Here is a 21,205-nt window from a genome sequence, read left to right on the forward strand (position 1 = left end):
CCTTCCCTGAACACTGGGTATGTAATAGCACCAACCCCTTGACTGACCCCGGCCACTACTATGTTTTTCATTCATGGCACTTCTGTTTCTTGTCTGTCTGTCCTCACTAGAAGATTCCTTGAGAGCATGGTATCATCTGTTTTGTTCACTACTTATCCTCAGTGCCAGGAACAGGGCCTATATATCAATATAAGACCCCCCAGTAAATACTGGTTAAATGAATGCTTCTAAATATACTCACTGAACTAGGAAACCTGAAAGTCATACATCTGTAGATTTCCCCATGCTCATTTCTAGGTATGTATTTGCAACAGCAGGTTTCTCAAGAAATCAGAAGCATCTAAAGATTTCGACCTAGTGACTGACCAATTGCTCACCACCAACTCTCTTTCTTAATTTCTTTTCTTGTAAAAGTTGAAACTGACATGATAGTTTTGGTAGCAGCCGTGGGAAGGTCAAATGCCAACTTCTGTCTTTAAAGATGTTCTACAAGAATAACCTCCCTCTGTGGCCAGTCCCGGTGCATGCCGAGCTGACAAACCTCTGCTGCTGTGTTCCATCCTTAAGCCACAACGCACTAGGCCAAAGCAACAGCTCAGAGTATCAAAAACCCTGAATGCAACACTGTAAAAACCCTATGGTGTTTGTAACAATAAAACATTGGAAAAAATATTCATCGCTAGATGAATGGGTAAATCGCGTGGATATATTTAGCGGAATACTGGATAGTGGTTACAAATGGAAGAGTCAGATCTCTAAAAATGACGTGACTGTATCTCAAAAATGGTAACAAAAAAAGCAAGTTGCACAATGACATAATTTATCAGAATTTAAAAGACATAAAATACCACAGGTTGTGTCTTTGCAATTTTCATAAAAGATGTTACCTATGACATGGAGCAATGACAAAATGCTAACAGTGATTAATTCTTAGTGGCAAGTACACAGCTACTTGTCATACTGTTCTTTGCTCTTTACTGTGTGTCACACACGCACACACACGCATTCGGATGGGGAAGGCGGGTCCGTTCTCTGCGGGGAGCAGCCGACCCTGCCTTCCTCAGCAGAGGATGTGCCCACGGCAACCAGGACCATACCTGTGGTCAGACGCTTGCAGCTCTGCTCGGCCGTAATACTTGAGGGCACCAGGAGACCAGGCGTGTCTGACTTTGGTGTCAGCGTCCAGATCGTTGTCTAGAAGGTTGAGTTCTCCAGCTACTCACGGGGATTCCAATCAAGAGACACACATACAACACAAAATTGTATCAACATACATGAATGCCGATTACAGACACGTGCAGCAGGGAGCCGCGTCACGGACCACCTCCTGTCTCAGACTCCGTCGTTCTAACCCCTTGGGCTTGAAACCCTGTCAAAGTGGCCTCGGGGCCTGGGGTAAAAACTCCTCCCCAGCGGGCAAACTGGGTGAGAACACAGAAATCGCTGCTGCGGGGATTTTGCCTCAGGCCCACGGGAAACAGGAGATCTGCAGCTCTTTGTACAGCAGGAGATGCAGAGACGAAGAACCTGAAGGCATCCAGCCTCCTGCATAGATGTCCACAAAAGTGATCTGAACAAAAATGCATCTTCTCAATCTGCAGGTGAGATTTCTGGGCTTTGAAATCTCAGCATCCGTCTCACCAGAAAAGCTTAGTTGTTTATGTATTAGTTTATAGGCATTCAAATTTTAAACAAACTGCACTTCCTAGCTGGGTATCAATAATTGTTCAAAACATGATAGACCACTAATTGATAAAAAAAAAAAAAAACCAACTCTCATCTTTCCTGTGTCTTGCTCATATTTGATTTGGAATTGGGGCTTTAAGCAGATAAGAGTTCAGCTGAACAAAATGGGCTGGAAAAAAGGCATGAGTGTGAGAGGCAAAAGTGCCAGAGAGGAAGAGCTGTAGCCTCTCTCCGTATCCCCGCCGGGAACAAAAGGTGGCAGGGTGGTGTAGGGGGACAGCCATGAGGCAGGGATTGCGGGAGCCAGGAGCAGAGTCTCTAGAAAGAAGCCAGAGGGGAGCTCCCCCAAAATACAACTCCCGAAGCTTAGGGCTAACATCTGGGATGACTTTTGTGTAGTTCTGGGTTATCAAGAGAATTGTTATTTATAACAAAGAGCGCTGGACTAAAGGAAAGTGATCTTCCTTCTATGGCACTGATCACTTGCCCCCTTCCAGCTCTGAAAGCGTACACATCTCAGGCACCTGTTCTGTCAAAAGGATGCCTCTTCCTCCACCACAGGACCCTGTCCGTCCAGGCCGGGGTGCGGCATTTGTCACTTGTGTCGTAGGCAGCAGACCCAACGTCATACTTGTAGGTGGGTCCAAAGTCAATGGTGCCTTCGTGAAAGTCTTTAAAAATCTGTTGGGAGAAGAAGTCACAGGACCATCTTAGTTCTCCTAGATCATGTACATTACATGCCAATAGAAGGCACGTTCCGAGTGTTTTTTATTCCTAAAGTAACAGAAGCTATATCATATTTGCAAATATGTCAAAAACTGGACATATGTGTGCCTTTTAATCGGCCAAAAAAATGATGATTATCACTTTGTTCTGCTGACTTACACACCATTGGGTCTCCAACCAACCTCAGCACCCGATCTGTCACACGCCTGCTTGTCAGCGCCCGGGTGACACTGACAGGCACAGGCCGAGGGGAACGCCTGGCCCAGCCCCGGCAAGGCCTTGATCCATATTTGTTAACAAACCCAATTGGGTAAAAAGCAGCCCAGAGCTGAAGTCCGGCTCTCCTCCGTCTTCACTTAGCCCTGGTCCAGCCCTGATGCTGCGGGAAGACCCGGGAACAGACATTCACTCAGCGCCCGAGGGGAAGGGTGTGGAGAATATTGGCAGGAGGAAGGAAGACCGACCCTTTGCAGGAAGGAGTGGTGTGGCTACTCTGCCCTCTGGCCACCCCCAGCGACCCATGTCACTGAGGGGGGACGACAGAAAACCTCAAGGAGCATCCAGATCTCGCTGCAGGAGGAGCCTTAACCTCCCTGCCTGCACCATCTAACCCGCTGCATTTTCACCAGGTAAATGGAATTTGGCTGTGCCTCCCTCCCCTCAGCTTGTCCTGCGAGGAAGCAAACAGGCACCAAAACAGCAAACAGTTTCACGTGGAAGAGAAGATAAGTTTTGAGTCATGTGGAGACCAGCCAGTGTGACCCTGAAGAACTGAGGACAGATTCTATAGTTGAATCTTCCCTATTACATCATGGCCTAAGGAGGCACTAAAAGACCACACCAGGTCAGGGAGGGGAAGTCTCATCGGAAGCGTGACAGTCTTGGGAACTGTCATGCCTCTGTTTACTGACTGTGTGACCTTGGACACGTTGTTTGACCTTGGCCTCAGTCTTCTTATCTATCAAATAGGTGTAATACCTAATCTGCAGGATGGTCTTGAGGATTATGTGTACAAATTGGCATGTAAAGTGTATTAGATCTTGTTAGTGTATTAAATTAATTTATTTGTTAGTATGTTCACTAACAAGAAACAGAGATACCACCAAAATAAAATGTTTTGAGCAGAATCTAGCGTGTCACTTGCTGGTTTAGCGTACCTGACACACAGCCGTCCCTACGAGCGTCACCCTGAGTACAGGGCACGTGGACTGCGTACATCACACCCACCAGCCTCACCGGCCACGTGCTCAGATGCTGACATGCAGCTGTCTGAAGCAGCTTGGACTCAAACTGAGCGCAGCTAGACCAGGGCTCAGCTTGTGCGAAGCAGGAAGGGACAGCTGACCCCCCTCCAACCACAGAGCGTGGGCAGAGAGGCTCCTGTCGCCCTGAGCTCCTGCGGTGGCTTACGTGTGTCCAGTGTCCTTTCATAGAGCAATGGCCCCTCTGGCCATGAGAAGACACAGACCCTGACCGTGGCCACCGAAAGGAGGAACAGGACGTGAGTGTGCATGGACGCTCACGTTTCTCTAACTTCTTACGCCAGACGCCTTTTTTTTACCATTATCAGAATCAGTTAAAGTCACACATGAAGCTTAATTCGCGAACGCTAGCGTGTACATTTAGCAGAAGCTATTCCATGTTGGAGCAGGTGTTAAAAACTATTTTAAAAGCACAACTTACTTTTCCACTTGATTTCTGTAGCTGTAGCTGATCAAATTCCAGGAGCTTCTTCCAGTCTTGGCGTTTCACAAAATAGAAGACTTCCTCGTAAGTGAGATCAATGCGGTAGTTGAAATCGCCGCACCAAAACACATAATCGTGAGAAAAAATGTTTCTTCCCTAAGTCATGAAAAAAAAAAAAAAAAAAGATGATTCGGCCCACTGCAAGGAAGGTGGGAGAAGGGAGAAAAATAAACTCACTGTACAGATGATAAGCAGATGTGTTTTTCTTAAAATGTTACTTAAGAAGAAAAGTCTGCTAGAGCATCTCATTTTTCACTAATCCCATAAACCTATTGAGGGACTTTCACATGGCTTAATTTTTAAATTTTAAATAGTGTTTTCGAGTGGTTTGGAGAAAGCTCCAACTCTAACAGAGAGAGCATGACTACCGATATTGGTATTTACTCTGCCGAGCGGATCTCCACCATCAGGATGTACCCCTGCTTTGTTACGTCTGTATCCTAAGAAGAATTGCCCAAACATTCAGTGTTACGAGAATGAGGTTTAAGAAAATAAGTATTAATGCTCAGGACACGCAACTTCGTAAAACCTGGTGGATTTCATACACTTTCATCCTGTGATCCTCCAGCTCTCTCTCTCCCCCCTCCCCCATCTTGCCCCAGGCAGCCCTGGAGAGCTGTGGCATCTTCCCCTCCCTTCCCCAGGAATCACAACAACAATAGCAGCACGGTATCAGCTGTCTACAATGCTGGGATCTGTTCTGGGGCACACTGTCCTCCCAGCAGCCCTGTGAAGCACACACTAATGGCTCTCTTATAGATTAAAAAAAAAAAATTCAAAAACTTTGCTGAAGGTTACACCACTAGTACATGATAAAGACAAGACGTGAACTCAGATCTGCCAAGCTCCAAAATCTGTTCCTGCTATACAAAAGACTGAAATTATCACAGCCAAATAAAATAAATGTGCAGAGCTGCACTGCCTAATAGAACACTCCGTAGCGATGGAAATGTTCTCTACCCGTGCGGTCCAAAACAGGAGCCACCAGCCACGTGTAGCCATTGAACACTTGAAATGTGGCCAGTGTGACCAAGGGATTTTTAGTTTTATTTAATTTTATTTACTTTACATTTAAATAGCTACTTGTGGCTAGTGGCTACTCTACTGAACAGGTACAGAGTATTAACTTACAGGTACCGTCAATATTTCTGTTGAAAAAAGCTATAGTATAAACCCTTTAATTATTTTAAATGTGTCCCATGTTTGCTGCTTTGAAATAGCACTTTTTAAGTGAGAAGGGTTGGACTTTTTTAACTACACAGACACACAAAGAAAATATTAGCCCTACATAATCTGGGAAAACTACAATTGCAAATTTCCCAACTCATTTATTTTTTAATCCAAGAAATAAAAACTCCAACAAGGATTACAGCACTTCTTAATGAAAACTAAGGAATTTTTGCCTTGAGGGCAGCCCAGTGAACAGGATGTCAGTTTTAAGGGATCTGGTCTCACATGGAAGAGCTCCGTGACCCAGCCCAACCTTGTCTCAGGCACGGGCAGAATGTGTGGCAGCAACGGCTAAAGTCTACCCTCACTACTGGGAAATAGGTGCCTGCACCAGGCTGAAGGTGTGCGGGACCATCATCTTTGCACAGAAAGGAAAACATTCAAATATGAATTCGAAAAGATCCCCCGGCTTCAGAATGAAAACCTCTGGACTACCACTAGAGGGCGGCATGACGCATGGTACTGGCAACCACGAGGCCATACCAGGATCCAGAGCTCCTTAGCCAAGAATTCACTGGTTTCAAAAACGTGTATTCTCTTCTGAGCCACAACAGAATGTATGTGTGAGTCTCAAGAAAACCAAGTCTTATACTGGTTGGATTCCAATGTTCTTCACCAACTTGGACAAGGCATGGACGCACTGGTTTTCTTTCCCCATTCCATACAGTTGAATTAGAATAAGAAAACGCAGGGCACATCAGGACATTCAGGAAACGCACAGAGATACAGGAGGCAGAACACTCCTGGGCTGGACTCCCTGCTCACCGCTACTGCAGCACCCCTGGTCATTTCCCCGCCGCCACTGCTGAGCCCCCAGGGGCAGGGACCCTCCTACGGTCGTATCGCCACCGCCTGCCCGTATCAGCAGCTCAGAAAACCGTGTGTGGGGCTGACCCGAGCAGGGGGGCCTCACACGCCTCTGCCACGCTGCTCACCGTCGGGAAGCTCAGCCTCTGGGTGATCTCCCTGTAGTCCTCGTTCCTCTCCTTCACCTGGGACTGCCCGGCCGTCAGGTGGCTGCACACGAAGCAGAAGCTGCTACTGTGGAACCGGAAGCGGATGGCCACGGCGCCCTTGTTCCCCGCCTTTCCCCCCATGCCCGTCTTCACTGTGTCGATCGCCACGTCCCTGGAACAGAGAATGCACACGCAGGGGGGCCTCTCAGGGGCTCCGAAGGAAAAGCATGAGCAGCTTTGCTACAGAGAAGATCCGGGCAGCGGCGCGAGGCTTGCAGATCTGAGAACCTCAAAAGCCTCAGCTCAGAGGCTGGTCCACCCCATCTTCAGCGGCCAGGCCGCACAGGGACAGCGGGACTGCCATCAGCTCCGCATCACTCCTGACCCTCCTCTCATCGTGGGCAGCTGCCCTGTGGGAGGGCTGGAGCATCCTCTCCACGGCCCCAGCTCCGAGGTGCTCACGTAAGCACCCCACAAAGCACCGTGGAGCTGAATCACCTCCACCCCGGCCCTCCGCGTCCAGTCTCGCTGCTGCGGCAGAAGCAGCATGGACTTCCCCGCCCCCCACCCCATCCCACATGGCTCTTCTGCAAAGTACAGGGCGTGCCATCAGGTAATCAACACATTTTAAAAAACAGGAACCATCCAGTTATCTATACTGGGCTGGGCGGGTGGTTTCCAAGCAGACGCCTGGCATTAAAATGCCAACTTATAATGCACACAGGTGAGTGCGTAGGTCCACAGGACCAGGGGCCGAAGCCTCCACCTGCTCCCTGGGACTGTCACCCAACAGACAAGGATTGGGGATAACCTGCCAACAATGTGCGAGCTTGAGGCTAAAGGGACACAGGTGTTGGGACCTTAGTTGGCACCTGGGAAATACGGAGCCCCTCGGCATCACTCCCTTCCTCACGTTCTATCTCTGACCTCTACCCTAACCTCACCTTTACTCTGACCGTAACTGACTTTTACCCACTCACTGTGGACACTGCCAGACTGTCACAGCAAACAACTGGGGGACACAGACTTTAACATTTCCCAAAGGTCACAGAAGAGGATTATGAGCACAGAGCACAGTCTTGCTCTCCAAGTATCTCTTTGTCTGGTATCGGCAAAGAGAAAGACCAGAGGACGTTCCAACAACATGAATGAGACCAGGGAACAAGGTGAGGCTATGAGACAGTTGAGGGGAAAGGGGTGCTCCTCCCAAACCTTAAAACCCCCACGCACGCACACATGCACACACACACACACAGACACGCACAGGCTTTCCTAAAAGACACGCTTTTCCTAAGCTTTTTCCCTTTCTGACATTCACAAAGCTGTCACTTTGGAGACCCAATAACGGGGTGACAGTGGTAGAGGCTTTCTGCCCACACATCTTATTTAGAATTCTTCTAAAAAGAGACAAAGGAATTGGCATTTCCTGATGAGTTACCCAGCTCTTGGTCAGAGGTTTCCTGTCTAACATTTCGGCAAGGAATCCCTTTCCTTGTGCAAAACTGAGCCCGGGTGACAAGGATCATGAAATACTCTTTCTAAAAAGGGTCCAGCTTCCTGAGCTAGAAGGTTCCCACTGTGGCTTTTTAAATGCTAGACAATATTCTATTCAGCTTGGTTTTTCCTTGGGGGTTTTGTTACATTTATCTAAAATAATGGCAGGTCCTGATTCCTGTTGCAGGAAGGGGGTGGGGGGAAGGAAGTCAGAATCAAACAATCCCGTGTTCCCCCAGATGTTCGTAAGCGAAGTGTTCTTACCTGATGAAGGGGACGTGGTACGGACGTACAAAGATATAAAGACAGACGCCCACCAGCTGTGCCGAAGTCAAGAGAATATACCTATGAGAGCGTGAGATGGCTTTCTGAAGCTGCTCACCCCACATCTTCCTGTTGGTGGTACTGGAGAAAAGAATGATGTTGTTTAGCGTGAGCTGGAAGCAGGCTCTCCCACCTGTAAACTCCTCTAGCCCTTAGTGGGTTCTTTATTGACGTCATGCTGCCTGTGCGCTCCTGCATTAGTGCCATGTGAGCCTTAATCCCTGCAATGGGCTATCCGCATATTTCTGGTTGTGTTGTACACATCAAACATGTGCCCCACCCAACCCCTGCCACCTGAACCCCAGCACAGGGCCTTGCTCATAAGACCTCCATAGAACCAGGTTTTATTATTTGTTCAGAAAGTGCCTTGAAATGGACTAGGAAAGAAAGAGTCCAGCTGACCTCACACCAAGTGTTAATCCAGTGGTTTTCTTTCCTTTGTACTGGTTTCTTTCTTACACTCGCACACAGGAAACGTGAGTCAGCCCCCGCCCAGCCCGGCCCATGCCCTCGGGGCTCACACATGCCAGCTCGCAGCGTGAATCACTGGACACGTGGCCGAGGCAGCAGCACCCATGGAGTACAGAGTCTAACCCCCGCTTCCTTCTATTTCCTTAATCAGCAAAGAGAGAGGAAGGGAGAGGCGTATGTCTGTGAGGATGAGGCGGGAGCAGTCAGAAGCGCAGAGGCTCCCGGCTCAGGATCCCACCCCACCACGCCTGGCCGCCTACCTGGCGTTGACGATATTCCCTGCGCTCAGTTCCACCATCTCTTCAAACCCCACGGCAAATATGTCAGCTGGGCTGCTGTCATCTGCAGAACAAGCAGGAGACGAAGGAAGTCAGACCCACGGAGGCCTGTGCTGGCCGACTCGTGGGCTGGCCGTCCCACGGCCTGGGTGACGCCTCCAGACCACGTGGTGAGCTCCACGCGCCGACCTCCCTCCAGCTCCCACTGCGTCCATGGCTTTTCCCTGGCTACATCCTGGGTGCGTCACTAACCTCTCCAAACTCTGCTGCTTGCTCTGCAAAAGGGACGGTAGCGGCCACCTCGCAGGGTGGTCGTAAAGTGTAAATCGGAGAACACATGTAGAGTGCCTGGACCAATAACTTCCACACGCAGCAGACCCACCCCCCCAACCAGACCCTAAGTTGCCAGGGGGCAGCACTGGCTCATACTTGTTTGTGTCCCTCAGTACTTTTCACAGCGCTGGGCCAGCCTTGCCGGGATCATGTCTGACTGTGGTCCTGTCCCAGGGCACTGTTGTCCTGGTGGTCAGAGAAGGGGACATCCAGCCCTGCTTGGGACCCGCACTGATGAGCTCTGCCCCAGAAATGCCTGGTCTACAGGAAGCACGGCGAGCAGAAGTGCTGCTCATCGGTTCTCTCTTTGTCCCCTTTAACAGGGAATCTTAGGTTAATAGAAGCCCTGCAGCCACCTGCTGCCTGCCTCCAGATGTGTCCTGACACTCAGCTGCCTGAGGCATCCCAGCGACTCCGAACAAGGTACTCGAGCTACCCTGCCCCCAACCCCCTGCCACATGCAGACAGCGCACGGAGAGCGGGGACGGGGCTCTGGGCACCGTCCCAGACAGCTGTCGATCAAGGTACGTAAGCAGAGCTGACCCCGCCCTCCACCGCATGTCAACAGGCAGGGAACCGGACCACGAGTCTTTCCAGAATCCAAGTGAGCGGGAAAAAGCAAAACCCGTACACAAACGCTGACTGGAGAAAAAGTACGTGTTCGAATCCTGAGTTCTGAGGCCATTAAATATTACCGTGCACGATATAAGACAAAAGGTGAGGTGTCAACCTCGGAATTGTTTTATTCTTAAAAGGTACACAGGGAATTCCCTGGCAGTCCAGTGGTTAGGACTCCACACTTTCGCTGCCGAGGGCCTGGGTTCGATCCCTGGTCGGGGAACTAAGATTCCGCAAGCTGCGGCCAAAAAAAAGTGTCTGTGGTCTAACTTTCCACAGAGCTTTCTAAACATTCCAAGGAGCGAGAAGGCCAAATATCCAACTTCCCAAGTCCACCTGCGGACGAGGTGAGACGGCGGCCGGGGCCGGGGGTCTGCACCTGTCGCCCTGTCCCGGCCACGCTCACCCTGGGATCCAGAGACTCCGGAAAACATGGGTGCATCCAGCAGCCAGCCAGCCAGCTCGGCAGTGCCCAGCAGTTTGCTCCTGAACTGCTTCCCGCCATTCACATTCCAGGTGCCCACGGTAACACGCACTGGCTTGAAATTCGTGAACTCCGCCTGGCGCTCCGACATGGCTCGCAGAATCCTGGGAGTCACTGTTGGGGGCACAGAAAGGGCATGTTTGCACCCCAATCCCCACGCACCCCCCCAGAAACATGGCCAGGCTCTCTGTCAAAGGGGGATGCATGATTCCATCTATACAGACCAAGGGACGCTCCTTATAAAGGTGCTAAGAGGCTAAAAACCACCCACAAACACTTTCCTATGGCACTTCTGCCATAACGTCCCCTCCGCACCCTTCCCCCAACAGAGCCACAGAGGCTGTGACATCAGATCACAGGGACTCTCATCCTCGGCGGTCACTCCACGATCTCGTGGGAATTTAATCAAGGGGACGCTGCAACTTTCCATATTAAATATATACACACGGAACTTTAAGGGTCTGACACCCATCTTTGCATTTTCCACCTTCCAATCCGCATGCCTGAAATGTTTTGTTTGTTTTACCTCAGACTTAAGCCTTTAAAAAATCATTACTCTGAGTCAAGTCTGTCCTCTCGATAGCCAAAATATAGTCCATTTTTTAAACTAGGGACTTAGCCCAAATATCTATCACATTTACTTTGCTATGAAATAAGACTCACTGTACTACTCAGAGCTTCTTTCCACATTTATTGAGCTGGCCTTGTTTCCAGGGTTGACACAGATGTCACCTTGGCTACCAGAAGCCAAATAGGAGTTCCCCCAATGATGGAAGAAAAAAAGTAGAAAAGGAGTATGAAGTCATTTTAAGCATGGGCAAACTAATTTTTCAAAAACACCAAACATTTCTAAACCAAGAGTTATACATTTTTATAAGGAAAAATGCTGGGTCTCCCCTTCTTTTCCATGAGCCCTATAATGTTTACAGGCTCTACGGGATAAGATGCCACTAAAATTTTCCCAAAGAAACCTCTAGCTCACTTATATGTGGAATCTTACACACACACACACACACACACACACAATGAACTCATAGATACAGAGAACAGTTGTCAGAGGTTGGGGTGCGGGTGTGGCGAGATGGGTGAAGGTGGCCAAAAGGCAGAAACTTCCTGTTAAATAAGTCCTGGGAATATAATGTACAGCGTGGTGACTACAGTTAACAATACTGTGTTGTATATTTGAAAGGTGCTAAGAGAGTACTTCTTAAAAGTTCTCATCACAAGAGAAAAAATTGTAACTATGTGTGGTGATGATATTAACTAGAGTTACTGTGGTAATGATTTTGAAACATATACAAATACTGAATCATTATGTTGTATACCTGAAACTAATGTAATGCTATATATCAAATATACCTCAACTCTAGAAAAAAGAAAAAAAGAAACCTCTAGCTATTGAGGGAACCATGACAGTCTTGCCCCTGAGGAGTGGAAGGTGTCCTCATCCCTGGGAGATTTCTACAGGGTCCTGGGGCCGGAATAGAAACAGGAGGCCACCCTCATGGAAGACTCCCCCACAAATGATACCTGGCAATGGGAACAAGAACCCTTTCAAGCTGAGAAAGATTCCTGGATGAGTTAACACTCAAAGACATTAACTCTGACCCCTGTGAACCCCTCTCCACTTCTCCCCGCCTCTCGGTTTGGAAATGGTGCAAATTAAGAAAGTAGAAGAGTGAGCTCTCACGTGAGTCCAGAAAGCACCGGGAACCACAGTGACAGCTGGTATTGTGGACACATTGTTATCTTCTGTATATTGTGGTGTCTGACCTTCTGGCTGGGGAGAGATTGCCCCTCCCGGGGCTAAGCCAACTCTCAGACTCAGCCAGAGCCTGTTACACGCACACAAGCCACCCAGAGCCGTACCTCCTCCTTCTGGCCGGCACACCCCAGGGGTGATGTTCCTCTGCCTTAATCATCCTAGGACCAGGTCCCATCCAACTAGAGCCCATCCCTAGCCCAAAGCCCCCACAGTTACTCAAACTAGCCAGTCCTACACCTTGCCCAGCCTTCCCTATGGAAACCCCAATAAAGGCTGTGGCCTAAGTGCCCTTCTGCCTCCTGACCACCCTGGCGTTTTCCATGTGGTCCCGAGTGGCATTTCTAGGACCTGTGAGTGCATTAACTTTGTTTTTTCCTGAGCCTCTCCTCTGCCTCCTCGTGCGGCTGCACCCGGCTGAGCATCTCCTAAAATACGAAACACAGCGGCAAGCTGCTTAGATCAGCTGGTCAGACCATGCGACTGATCACGCTGGGGCCGTAATAGAAACAGGAGGCCACCCTCATGGAAGACTCCCCACAAATGAGAGCTGGCAATGGGACCAAGAATGCTTTCAAGCTGAGAAAGATTCCTGGAGGGGTTAACATTCAAAGACATGGACACTTTGAGAACAGTCGAGGATCAGATCTGAGCACAGAAGCTCCCTCCCGCTGCCCCGCAGCTCAGGGGGGCGCCTGCCACCCACCATCTGGGATGACGTGAGGGGTGGGAAGGCTGGCACCCCCCAACCACCGCCCTCTGGATGGCAGGGCAGCCGGACGCCTCCCCAGGCGGAGCGGGAGCCCCTCACCCAGCAGGGCCTGGTTGTCCAGCAGCATCCTTCCTTTGTCCGCAGACCCTTCAGTGTAGACGTCCCCGACCAGCAGCAGCTTGATGGCCTCCTGCTTCACCCCGTCGAAGAGGTTGGACTGGATTGTGCGAGACACAGACCGGGCCCCGTCCTTCAGCTTCCCCACCTGCCACGGGCCGGACGACAGGCCGTGAGAGGGGCCTGTACAGGCACCACCCGCCCCCTGCCCCCCGTGGCCTGCCCCTACCTTGGCCTTCCCTTCCAGGGCCCGGCTGCCCGTGAACATCTTGCTCAGGCTGTGCCCGTTCAGAGACCACATGGCTTTGAAGGACTCCACGAATCGGTCGGCAATGGGCTTTGAATTCAGCCCTAGGCTCTCAAGCTGCAGGTGGAGGACCTGGGAGAGGAGGGGACAGCGGTCACCAACTTCTCACCCGGAAGCTGCTCCCCAGACGCCCAGGGGACACCACCAGGCGCCATCCCCGTGAGTTCCTCCTCAGAGGATCGCTGTGGGTGACTCTGTGCCCCCCAGAGGACAAGGCACCCTCACAGCAGAGAATGGGGCTTCTACAGCTCACCCGACTTTATCTACACTTCACCCAGCCCTCCTCTGACACCCTCCCCCCCCAATACCACCCGCAAACAGGACAGCAAGGGATGGGCGCCAGGCAGCGCGGACCCCACTCCTCCTCCCAGCGGTGAGCCAGGAGAGGCCACCCAGGCAGCAGACCACAGGCTTCAAACGCCCTCCCAGGCTTCAAACCCAGCCTCACCTCAGGCGGTCTCACCCCGCCTTCCTCTAAGGGAGCATTCACAATAATCACTACACACGGCTACCGTTTCTCCTTTGGGCCATGGTAGCACCTTTGGGCCACCATGTCTGGGGTGCATTCCAAAGAGCGTGTGAAAGCGTGCCTGCGATAGGCCAAAGGCACATCACGGCATCGGCAAGCCGGCTACCCAGGGAGACCTCTCTCTAGACGCCGGACACATCTCTAGATGCCCTCCCCACAGTGGGAACATCAGCCCAGCGAGGCCTCCCTCATCCTGCCGACAAGGGTGCTGAGCCCAGCCCGTCCCCCTGAAGGCACAGGACAGGACACAGATGGCCCGAGAGACAGACCTCGAGGGCGATGAAGCTCTGCACCGTGTTGGTTCGGTCCAGGCAGTCGAGGCAGTTCATCCGCAAAGTGCCTTTCTGAAAACTTCGGGAAACAACACACACAAGTTACAAGTTCTGCTGGAAGGAGCACTGGCCGTGGCACAATGGCCTGTCTGACTGCAGGCCCCCAAGGAACCTCGTCCCGAGAGAGAAGCCCTCACCTCCTCCCCGGTAGGCTGCCTGCCAGCTAGAGCCCACCCGGGCAGCCCAAAGCCACCAGAGTTACTCAGCCCGGTGGATCCTAAGCTGTTTGTCTTTCCCACGGAAACCCCAGCGGGGCCTCCGCAACGGTACACGGCGCGGTGGGTCCCAGCGCTGCTGGAGTGGTGGCCAAGCCCAGAGCGCCTGCACACCAGGGCTGTTATAAATACAGTGATAACAAATCTCGTTATCACCATAGTTACGTTCTAGAAAGTTGCGTGAATTGTTGGCGAATGACCTTGTTAGCAAAGCAGCAAACGCTGAGTCACTGCTCCTGGGGGGGTCTATGTTCCCGTGAGCCTCTGCTCGCGTATTTCCATCCACTAATCAATATATAAACTTGTTTTATGTGTGTCTCTGTTTAAAGACACCTAATTTAATATATATTGTTGATTCATCCACAGTGAAGTCTTGGCCATCAGCGCTGTAACTCGTGCCTGAACGAAACTTCTCGAACACATGTACTCTCTCCGTGAGGCACGTCACACCCTTCTTGGGCTTAGGACCCTGCACAGCACTTAGCACCACACCTGGGGGGCATTTTAAACAGTGAAATCACCGACAAGATGCACAAAAAAGTGAAACCGTGGCGACAAGCAGATGGCATGGGAACACGTGTTTGCAGGGTGAGTTGAAACAAGCAGGCCGAGCGGGGCCTGGCCCCACCTCAGCCGGGAACACGCACGGCAAGTTTCTCACCGCTCTGAGCAGGTCTGCTGAATGACCGTGAATGCTCCAAGAGTTTGGTTTTGGGGTCACAAATAAGCTTTAGCAAGTGGGCAAATCTGCAAATATGGAATCTGTGAATAATCGGCATCAACTGTACTGATCTGCGGAAACCGGACTTCCTTCTCCTCCACTCTGAGCAGGGAATCCGCACCCCAGTTCCCTTAGGCAATCGGGTTTATGCCAGCTGCCCCCCTTCACTCTTTCTAATTTTCATCACAGTTCGGATGATAAGTTAGATGGTCACCATGGCTCCACCGTTTAACCCGGTCCCCGCCATCAGTACATTTTGCCAGAAAACCATGATTTATCATCTGCTCACAAAATTCACAAGCATCTCCGACTGTGGGAAGGGAAAGGAGAAGGCCAGAACCCAAGGTGCCAGATATCACCGAGCCTGCGGCCCCAGAAACTGCAAGCGTAGGAGCAGCGAGGGAGGGCACGCTCCCGGGAGAGCCCCTGCCACTCAGCAGCTCACCCGGCGGGAGGACAAGACGCAGGCGAGACTCACCGTGGACTTACATTCTCGCCCCTGGCGAACACATCAAAGTCGTCCCAGTGCAGCTTCAACTGTGGCCTCAGCAGGTTCTCCAATTTCTCTAGCTTCCCGCCTTTGGCAAACTGATGGAAGTCAAAGTTGATCATAGGCGTGTCGCCGGCGTGGCAAGAAGCCCAGAGCAGCTTCTGAAAGGGGAAGGAAGGGAGAGGGTGGCAGGGCATCTGAGCGGCCAACCGCGTCACTCGACACGGTGCAGGGCTTAGCTTGAAGGCTTACGGTGGACCCGGTGGTTTACCAGCCCCGACCCGGCAAGGGCAGCACAGAACAAAGACCCTGGGGACAAAACCACAAAGAGCATCTTGCCTGCAGAAGGTCCACCTTGGACAAAAGACAGCCAGAGTGGGTGTGGCTCCCCGGGGCAGCCCAGGGCCCTGCACCAACGTCACCCCCCAGAGGGCTCTCTGGAGGATGCCCACGGGGAAGGACCGCTCTGTCCTGCAGGCACCCGAGTGCCACAGGCGCACCAGGCACAGGGCAGCGCAGCAGGCTGCGGAGCTCATAATCCAGCTCCTGTTGCCCTGGTAACCAGTCCCATCCTGACAAGCCAAGACTCCGGGAGGGTGTGCTCAGAAGCGGCCAAGTCCCTCGGCAAGTCCTCCAGGCCGCCCAGTGAGGGGAGGTGCAGCCCAGTGAAACTCCAGGGTTGGGGAGACAGGGGCTCAGGGCCCACTCGGGCCCGGGTCCAGCATGTGAGCTGGACTGAAGGCGGAACCAGACGTGAGGAAGCACGGCCGGTGGGTGCCGGGCAGGCGTGGTGCCCTGGCAGAGGTCTGCCTTCCACACAAGGAGCCTCAGCCTCTCACCAGACAGCCCCGGGGCAAAGGATGAACCACTGCCTTCCCAGGGCACCCAGCCTCGGACCGCCAACCACACCCTCCTGTGTGGCTTCAGGTCAGACTTGTCCAGCATTTGCCCAGCCAGAGTCTAGTGACTCTGAAGGACTAGAAGGGCTTCGGGCCATCTGGTCCCGAGGACTCTGAGTGCCTGTTCCTCCTGCGCTAGAATGCAAACCAACGCGCAGCTGCCGTCATCAAGAAGGTCTTGTTGGGAAGTAGTCAGCCAAGCTGAAGCACTCACACTTGGTGGCTTCATGATCTGGAGCAAGTGCCTTGTCCCCTGTGGCCTGATAACCACAGGTCACAGGCCGGCTGCCTGTGCGTGGACCTCAGCGTGGCAGAGCTGACAGGCTGAGGGAGCTCCTTCCATGTGATACCCGAGCTGGGACCATGACCCAGGTCTCTCCAGGTAAAGTCTACCTCTTACCTCCTACCTGCCCAGGAGTCTGGTCTCCCCTGCTGGGCCAGAGGCCTGCAGTCATCTCCTGCCTTTCCTGCGCAGGGGCCCACCAGCTGATGGGGGTGCGCTGAGGACACCTTCTCCCCAAAATCAAGGCATAAAGGGGAAAGATTCTCGAGGGTTTTTTTTTCCCTTCTTCTTCCTTAAAATAAGCTGCCAACACGGCTGCCAAGATGGGTGGCAGTGGAGATACTTCTCGAGCTTGTTGCCAATAGCAACAAACCAAACAGGAAAAGCAGGTCTGGCCAAGTGAAACTGGCCACCAGAAAGTCTCAGCTCCAAGCACATGGCTTTCCTAAACAGAGGGAAATGAGCACCCAGCTGGGTTCAGCTTCTACTGGCCAGGGGCCAGGACCACAGGGAACACTCTTCCCGAGAAGTGAGGTGTGACTTCAAACTCTCTCCATGAGGGGCTTCCTTGAGCTCTGAACAACCACAGGGTTTTTTTTCCCATTCAGCAGGGAACATGGGCTGCTGGGAAAGGACTGTGGAGGCCCACAGCCCACAGCTCATTCTGCAGCTTGGTCTACAGTAGACCGAATACACGTGGGAGCACTGCGAACGGAGAGACGGAGAGACGCAGGCGAGGTGGGCGGGGTCTTTTGCTCACTGCTCCCTCCCCGCCCAGGGTTTCTCCATGCATCTCCCTTGAACGTGTGCCGGAAGCCGCGGGGAGCCCACAGAAAGCTGGACACAGGAAGCAGCCCAGACAAGGATGGATGACTTGAAGGCTCCAAGTGCACAGGAGGAAATTATCTAGGGTTGCTTGCTTTAAACCGAGCAGGGGCTCTGAAGAGCCACTTAGGCACAAGTGCCCTGCGGGTGTCTGTCTGAACGTGCCAGAAGGTGCTGGCCAGCAGCTGGGCCAGACCAACAAGGGAAGAGGGAACTCCGGCTCCCTGAGCAGGTCAGGGATGCACGGGGTGAAGCCCAAACATATGTGTGCACGTGCATGCATGTGTGCGTTCATGCATGTGTGTGTCCGTCCAAGAGAGCCAGGGAAAGGCCTGGCCATCCCGAGTGGTCGATGCCCCAGTGGGGAGCAGTGGAGGAAATGCAGCTGGAGATGGGAGATGCTTTGTTTGCATTTTGAGCAAATTCTCCCAACCACTGCTTTACAGAAATTAAACTTCATTTGTCAGTAGCCCAAATCACCTAATGCTGAAGCTCTGCTGGAAAAAGTCTCCCCCAACATGGGGAAAGCAGGGCTGTTGTCCCCCAGTCCCCACGGAAGCCCACCCTGAGCAGGGGCCCCTCGGCTCCCTCATTCCCTGCCCCCCTAGGCGGGGAAGCCAGTTACCTTGAAGGCTCTGTTGAGCACCTCCTCTCCGCCTCTGCTCCCCAGCAGGTTCACGACCACTTGCTTCCCATACTGCTCCTTGAGAAGCACCATGTGCCTGCAACAGAGCAGGGCCGCGTGTGATGCCGTGTCCCCGCGACACACACTGACGGCCCCGCCCTCGAGGGGACCTGCCAGGCACTGGAGGTCCTGGACGAGCTGTCCCGTACGAAAGGCCAAGAGTACACAGCACATCAGACTTCTACACACACGTGGCATCGGGTGGAGGATATGCTGGACTTTCTATAAAGTCCTGCATTAAATCCAGAACAGCTAATCTGGCCTTTCATTAACAGAGCCTTATAAATGTGACGTGCCTATCTTTGAAGTTAATCCACTTCACTTGGTACCTTCTCAGAACTAGAAAAACTGGTAGGAGAGGAGGCATCAACCTCAGGGCCCAATTTTTTCATCTAAGTGCTGCATTTCATGATGTTTAACCTTAACCAGAACCAGAAGGTATAATGAAATTTCAGTCATTAGGGAAATTCTTTGTATACCAGAGACTATCTTAAAATACATATATTGAAATAGCAGGGAGAGACTCTAATATTTATCTTTTACCAGCAGCTTTTAAAAAGTAACTTTATAATTTTAATACTGTTAGAAATATTTAAATGTAGTTTTTTAAAAAAGGGAAAATACACAGTGCAAAAAGCAAATGTAACATTAATTTAATACTGCAATCTTAATGTCTAGAACGAGAAAAAAATAACACACCAGAATGTTAAAAGTGGTAGAATTTTATGTGATTTTCAGTTCTTTCCTTCTTTAAACATTTCTTGTATTTTCCGAAGTTCTACAATAACATGTTTCTCTCATAAATGGAATTTTTTAAAGTTAATTATCACAGAAGAACCATTTTTAGCCCAATAAGAGAAAAAGGGACTCTCTTACTAACTCAGAGGTACAGCACTGCGTAGAGGAATGTGGATTCTGAAGTGGGCCGTTTATGTCCCTCTGCAGACAGCTGAAGACGAGCCGCCCGAGGGCTCCGCCCCCATGAAGAAGAATTCTCGCAGGGCCATGCTCCTGGCAGCCCCGCCCTGTCTGCATTCCCGCCCAGGCGGAGGATGCGGGGCTGGATCAAATCTGGGAGACCAGGGCCTCCTCACAGCCAGTAGGCTGTGCTCTGCCCCTGGAGCCATGCTATGTGGCAGCCCCGGGGGAAGGTGCCGAAGAAACCACACGTGCGTGGCCTGGTCCCTCCGGGCTCTTTTGGTTCCTCCTCCCCGGAGAAGGTGCATCCTGGCCTGAGGTCTGACAGGTGCAGACAGAGCAGGCCCTGCTCAGTGGGGGAGTCTGAGCTGCTCAGCGCTGAGTGTGCCCTGTGTGTAACATGCTAATTAGGGGGGCACAGGTGGGCTGGTGTCACCAATCTTAAGGTAACTAAGAAGGCTGCAAGCAAATTTAAAGTCCAAATGAAGCTTCGGCTAGAATGATTCAAACGTTTAAAAAAATTACTTTGAGAAGTCTTTTATACCCATTAAGATTATTTTAAAATTAACATTTAGAGTAAAAAAAAACAAATATTTTTAAAAGCTATTAACTATTTCAAGTACAAATTACCAAGAGTTCAGGTTAGCGATGGCTTTTCTTAAGTGAGTTGTAGAACAGTAATTGTGTAATGATCCAATTTGTGTTTTAAAAAATGAACTATGGGGGACTTTCCTGGTGGCGCATTGGTTAAGAATCGCCTGGCAATGCAGGGGACACGGGTTCGAGCCCTGGTCCGGGAAGATCCCACATACCGCGGAGTGACTAAGCCCGTGCATCACGACTACTGAGCCTGCGCTCTAGAGCCTGCGAGCCACAACTACTGAGCCCACACGCCACAACTACTGAAGCCCATGCGCCTTGAGCCTGTGTTCCGCAACAAGAGAAGCCACTGCAGTGAGAAGCCCGCGCACCGCAACGAGGAGTAGCCCCCGCTCGCCGCAACTAGAGAAAGCCCATGAGCAGCAACGAAGACCCAATGAAGCAAAAAAAAAAAAGAACTATGTATATGCCAGAATTTTTTCTAGAATGATATATAGAAAACTAACTAACAGTGGGAATTGGGAGTTAGGGTACTTCTACTTCTTCCTTTATACCTTTCCACACTGTGACTTTTTAAAGCTTGGGAATATGTTACCTTAAAAACACAAACAAACCAGCTTAGAAATATCCTATAGTTTGGATGATCCCTTATTAACCAGGACAAATAGATAAAGCTTCAATGCAGAAGGAACCGATAAGATAAAATAATTGCAAAGTGTTACCTGAGCATTTATGAATGAACCTTCACGGAAACCTGAGAGCAAGTAAAAATTCCATTTTGTAAGCTGCCTTTTTGTATAAAGAACCAAAGTAAAAGGCAGATTCAGATTCCAGATTTGGGGTCTCCCGTTTCCCATGGCACCCTGGCTCCTGTACTACTGTCTGATGGGAGGAAGGACAACAGCCTTAGGATGCGGCCGGACAACCCTACCTGTCGAAAGCAGGGGCGTTGGCTTCCAGGCCTCTGTTGAGTCTCAGATGATGGGAACCCACCTAAATCAAAGAGAAAGGACACCGGTGACTCCTCCCGCCCTGCGAACCCAGTACGCGATGGCCTTCCCACTCGCCCTCTTGCTGCCAGCCAGGCCACAAGCAGCAGCCACTCGGCCCCTCCATGGCCCATTCACAGCTCAGGACGGCCGGGCCCTGAACACAGGTCCTGCAGCCTGAGTCTGGCTCTGCTTCAGCCCCGTCCTAACTGCAGCATGGACCACGCCGGCTGGGTTCTTCTACAAACAGAAGACAAACTTCAGGGTAAGACCATGAGGCCCACATCAGATCCACAAACCCTTCTGTGGTGCAGAGGTGAGGCCAAGCCAACCGGGAGAAAGAAACCGCTTCCAGCCTCTTCGGCAACTCCAGGGATCTTGACTGCCCCTAAAATCTGAGCTGTCATAACTACCTGCAAACGACTTTGCCTTATTGTTTAGAACTACCTATTTAACACTGGAAGCTTAAAAAACA

The 21,205-nt window shown here is 51.3% G+C and overlaps 1 protein-coding gene across 7 annotated transcripts in view; it reads right to left on the reverse strand.

Moving 5' to 3' along the window:
• SYNJ2 (synaptojanin 2) overlaps positions 1–21,205 on the reverse strand; it is a 97,079-nt gene that overhangs the window by 14,189 nt on the left and 61,685 nt on the right. For 3 of the 7 annotated variants that reach the window (XM_059940918.1, XM_059940920.1, XM_059940916.1), the window contains 13 exons: positions 20,673–20,734; positions 18,164–18,260; positions 15,520–15,692; positions 14,043–14,124; positions 13,167–13,316; positions 12,815–13,085; positions 10,269–10,460; positions 8,894–8,975; positions 8,103–8,243; positions 6,324–6,516; positions 4,096–4,254; positions 2,211–2,367; positions 1,098–1,215 (listed from right to left, as the gene is read on the reverse strand). In XM_059940918.1, coding sequence (XP_059796901.1) covers positions 1,098–1,215; positions 2,211–2,367; positions 4,096–4,254; positions 6,324–6,516; positions 8,103–8,243; positions 8,894–8,975; positions 10,269–10,460; positions 12,815–13,085; positions 13,167–13,316; positions 14,043–14,124; positions 15,520–15,692; positions 18,164–18,260; positions 20,673–20,734 — 1,877 coding nt within the window. The remainder of the gene's footprint in view (positions 1–1,097; positions 1,216–2,210; positions 2,368–4,095; positions 4,255–6,323; positions 6,517–8,102; positions 8,244–8,893; positions 8,976–10,268; positions 10,461–12,814; positions 13,086–13,166; positions 13,317–14,042; positions 14,125–15,519; positions 15,693–18,163; positions 18,261–20,672; positions 20,735–21,205) is intronic. The other 4 variants (XM_059940921.1, XM_059940919.1, XM_059940922.1 and 1 more) reach the window with 2 other exon arrangements.

The sequence above is a fragment of the Balaenoptera ricei genome, chromosome 12, assembly GCF_028023285.1.
Source record: "Balaenoptera ricei isolate mBalRic1 chromosome 12, mBalRic1.hap2, whole genome shotgun sequence".
Classification (NCBI taxonomy): domain Eukaryota; kingdom Metazoa; phylum Chordata; class Mammalia; order Artiodactyla; family Balaenopteridae; genus Balaenoptera; species Balaenoptera ricei.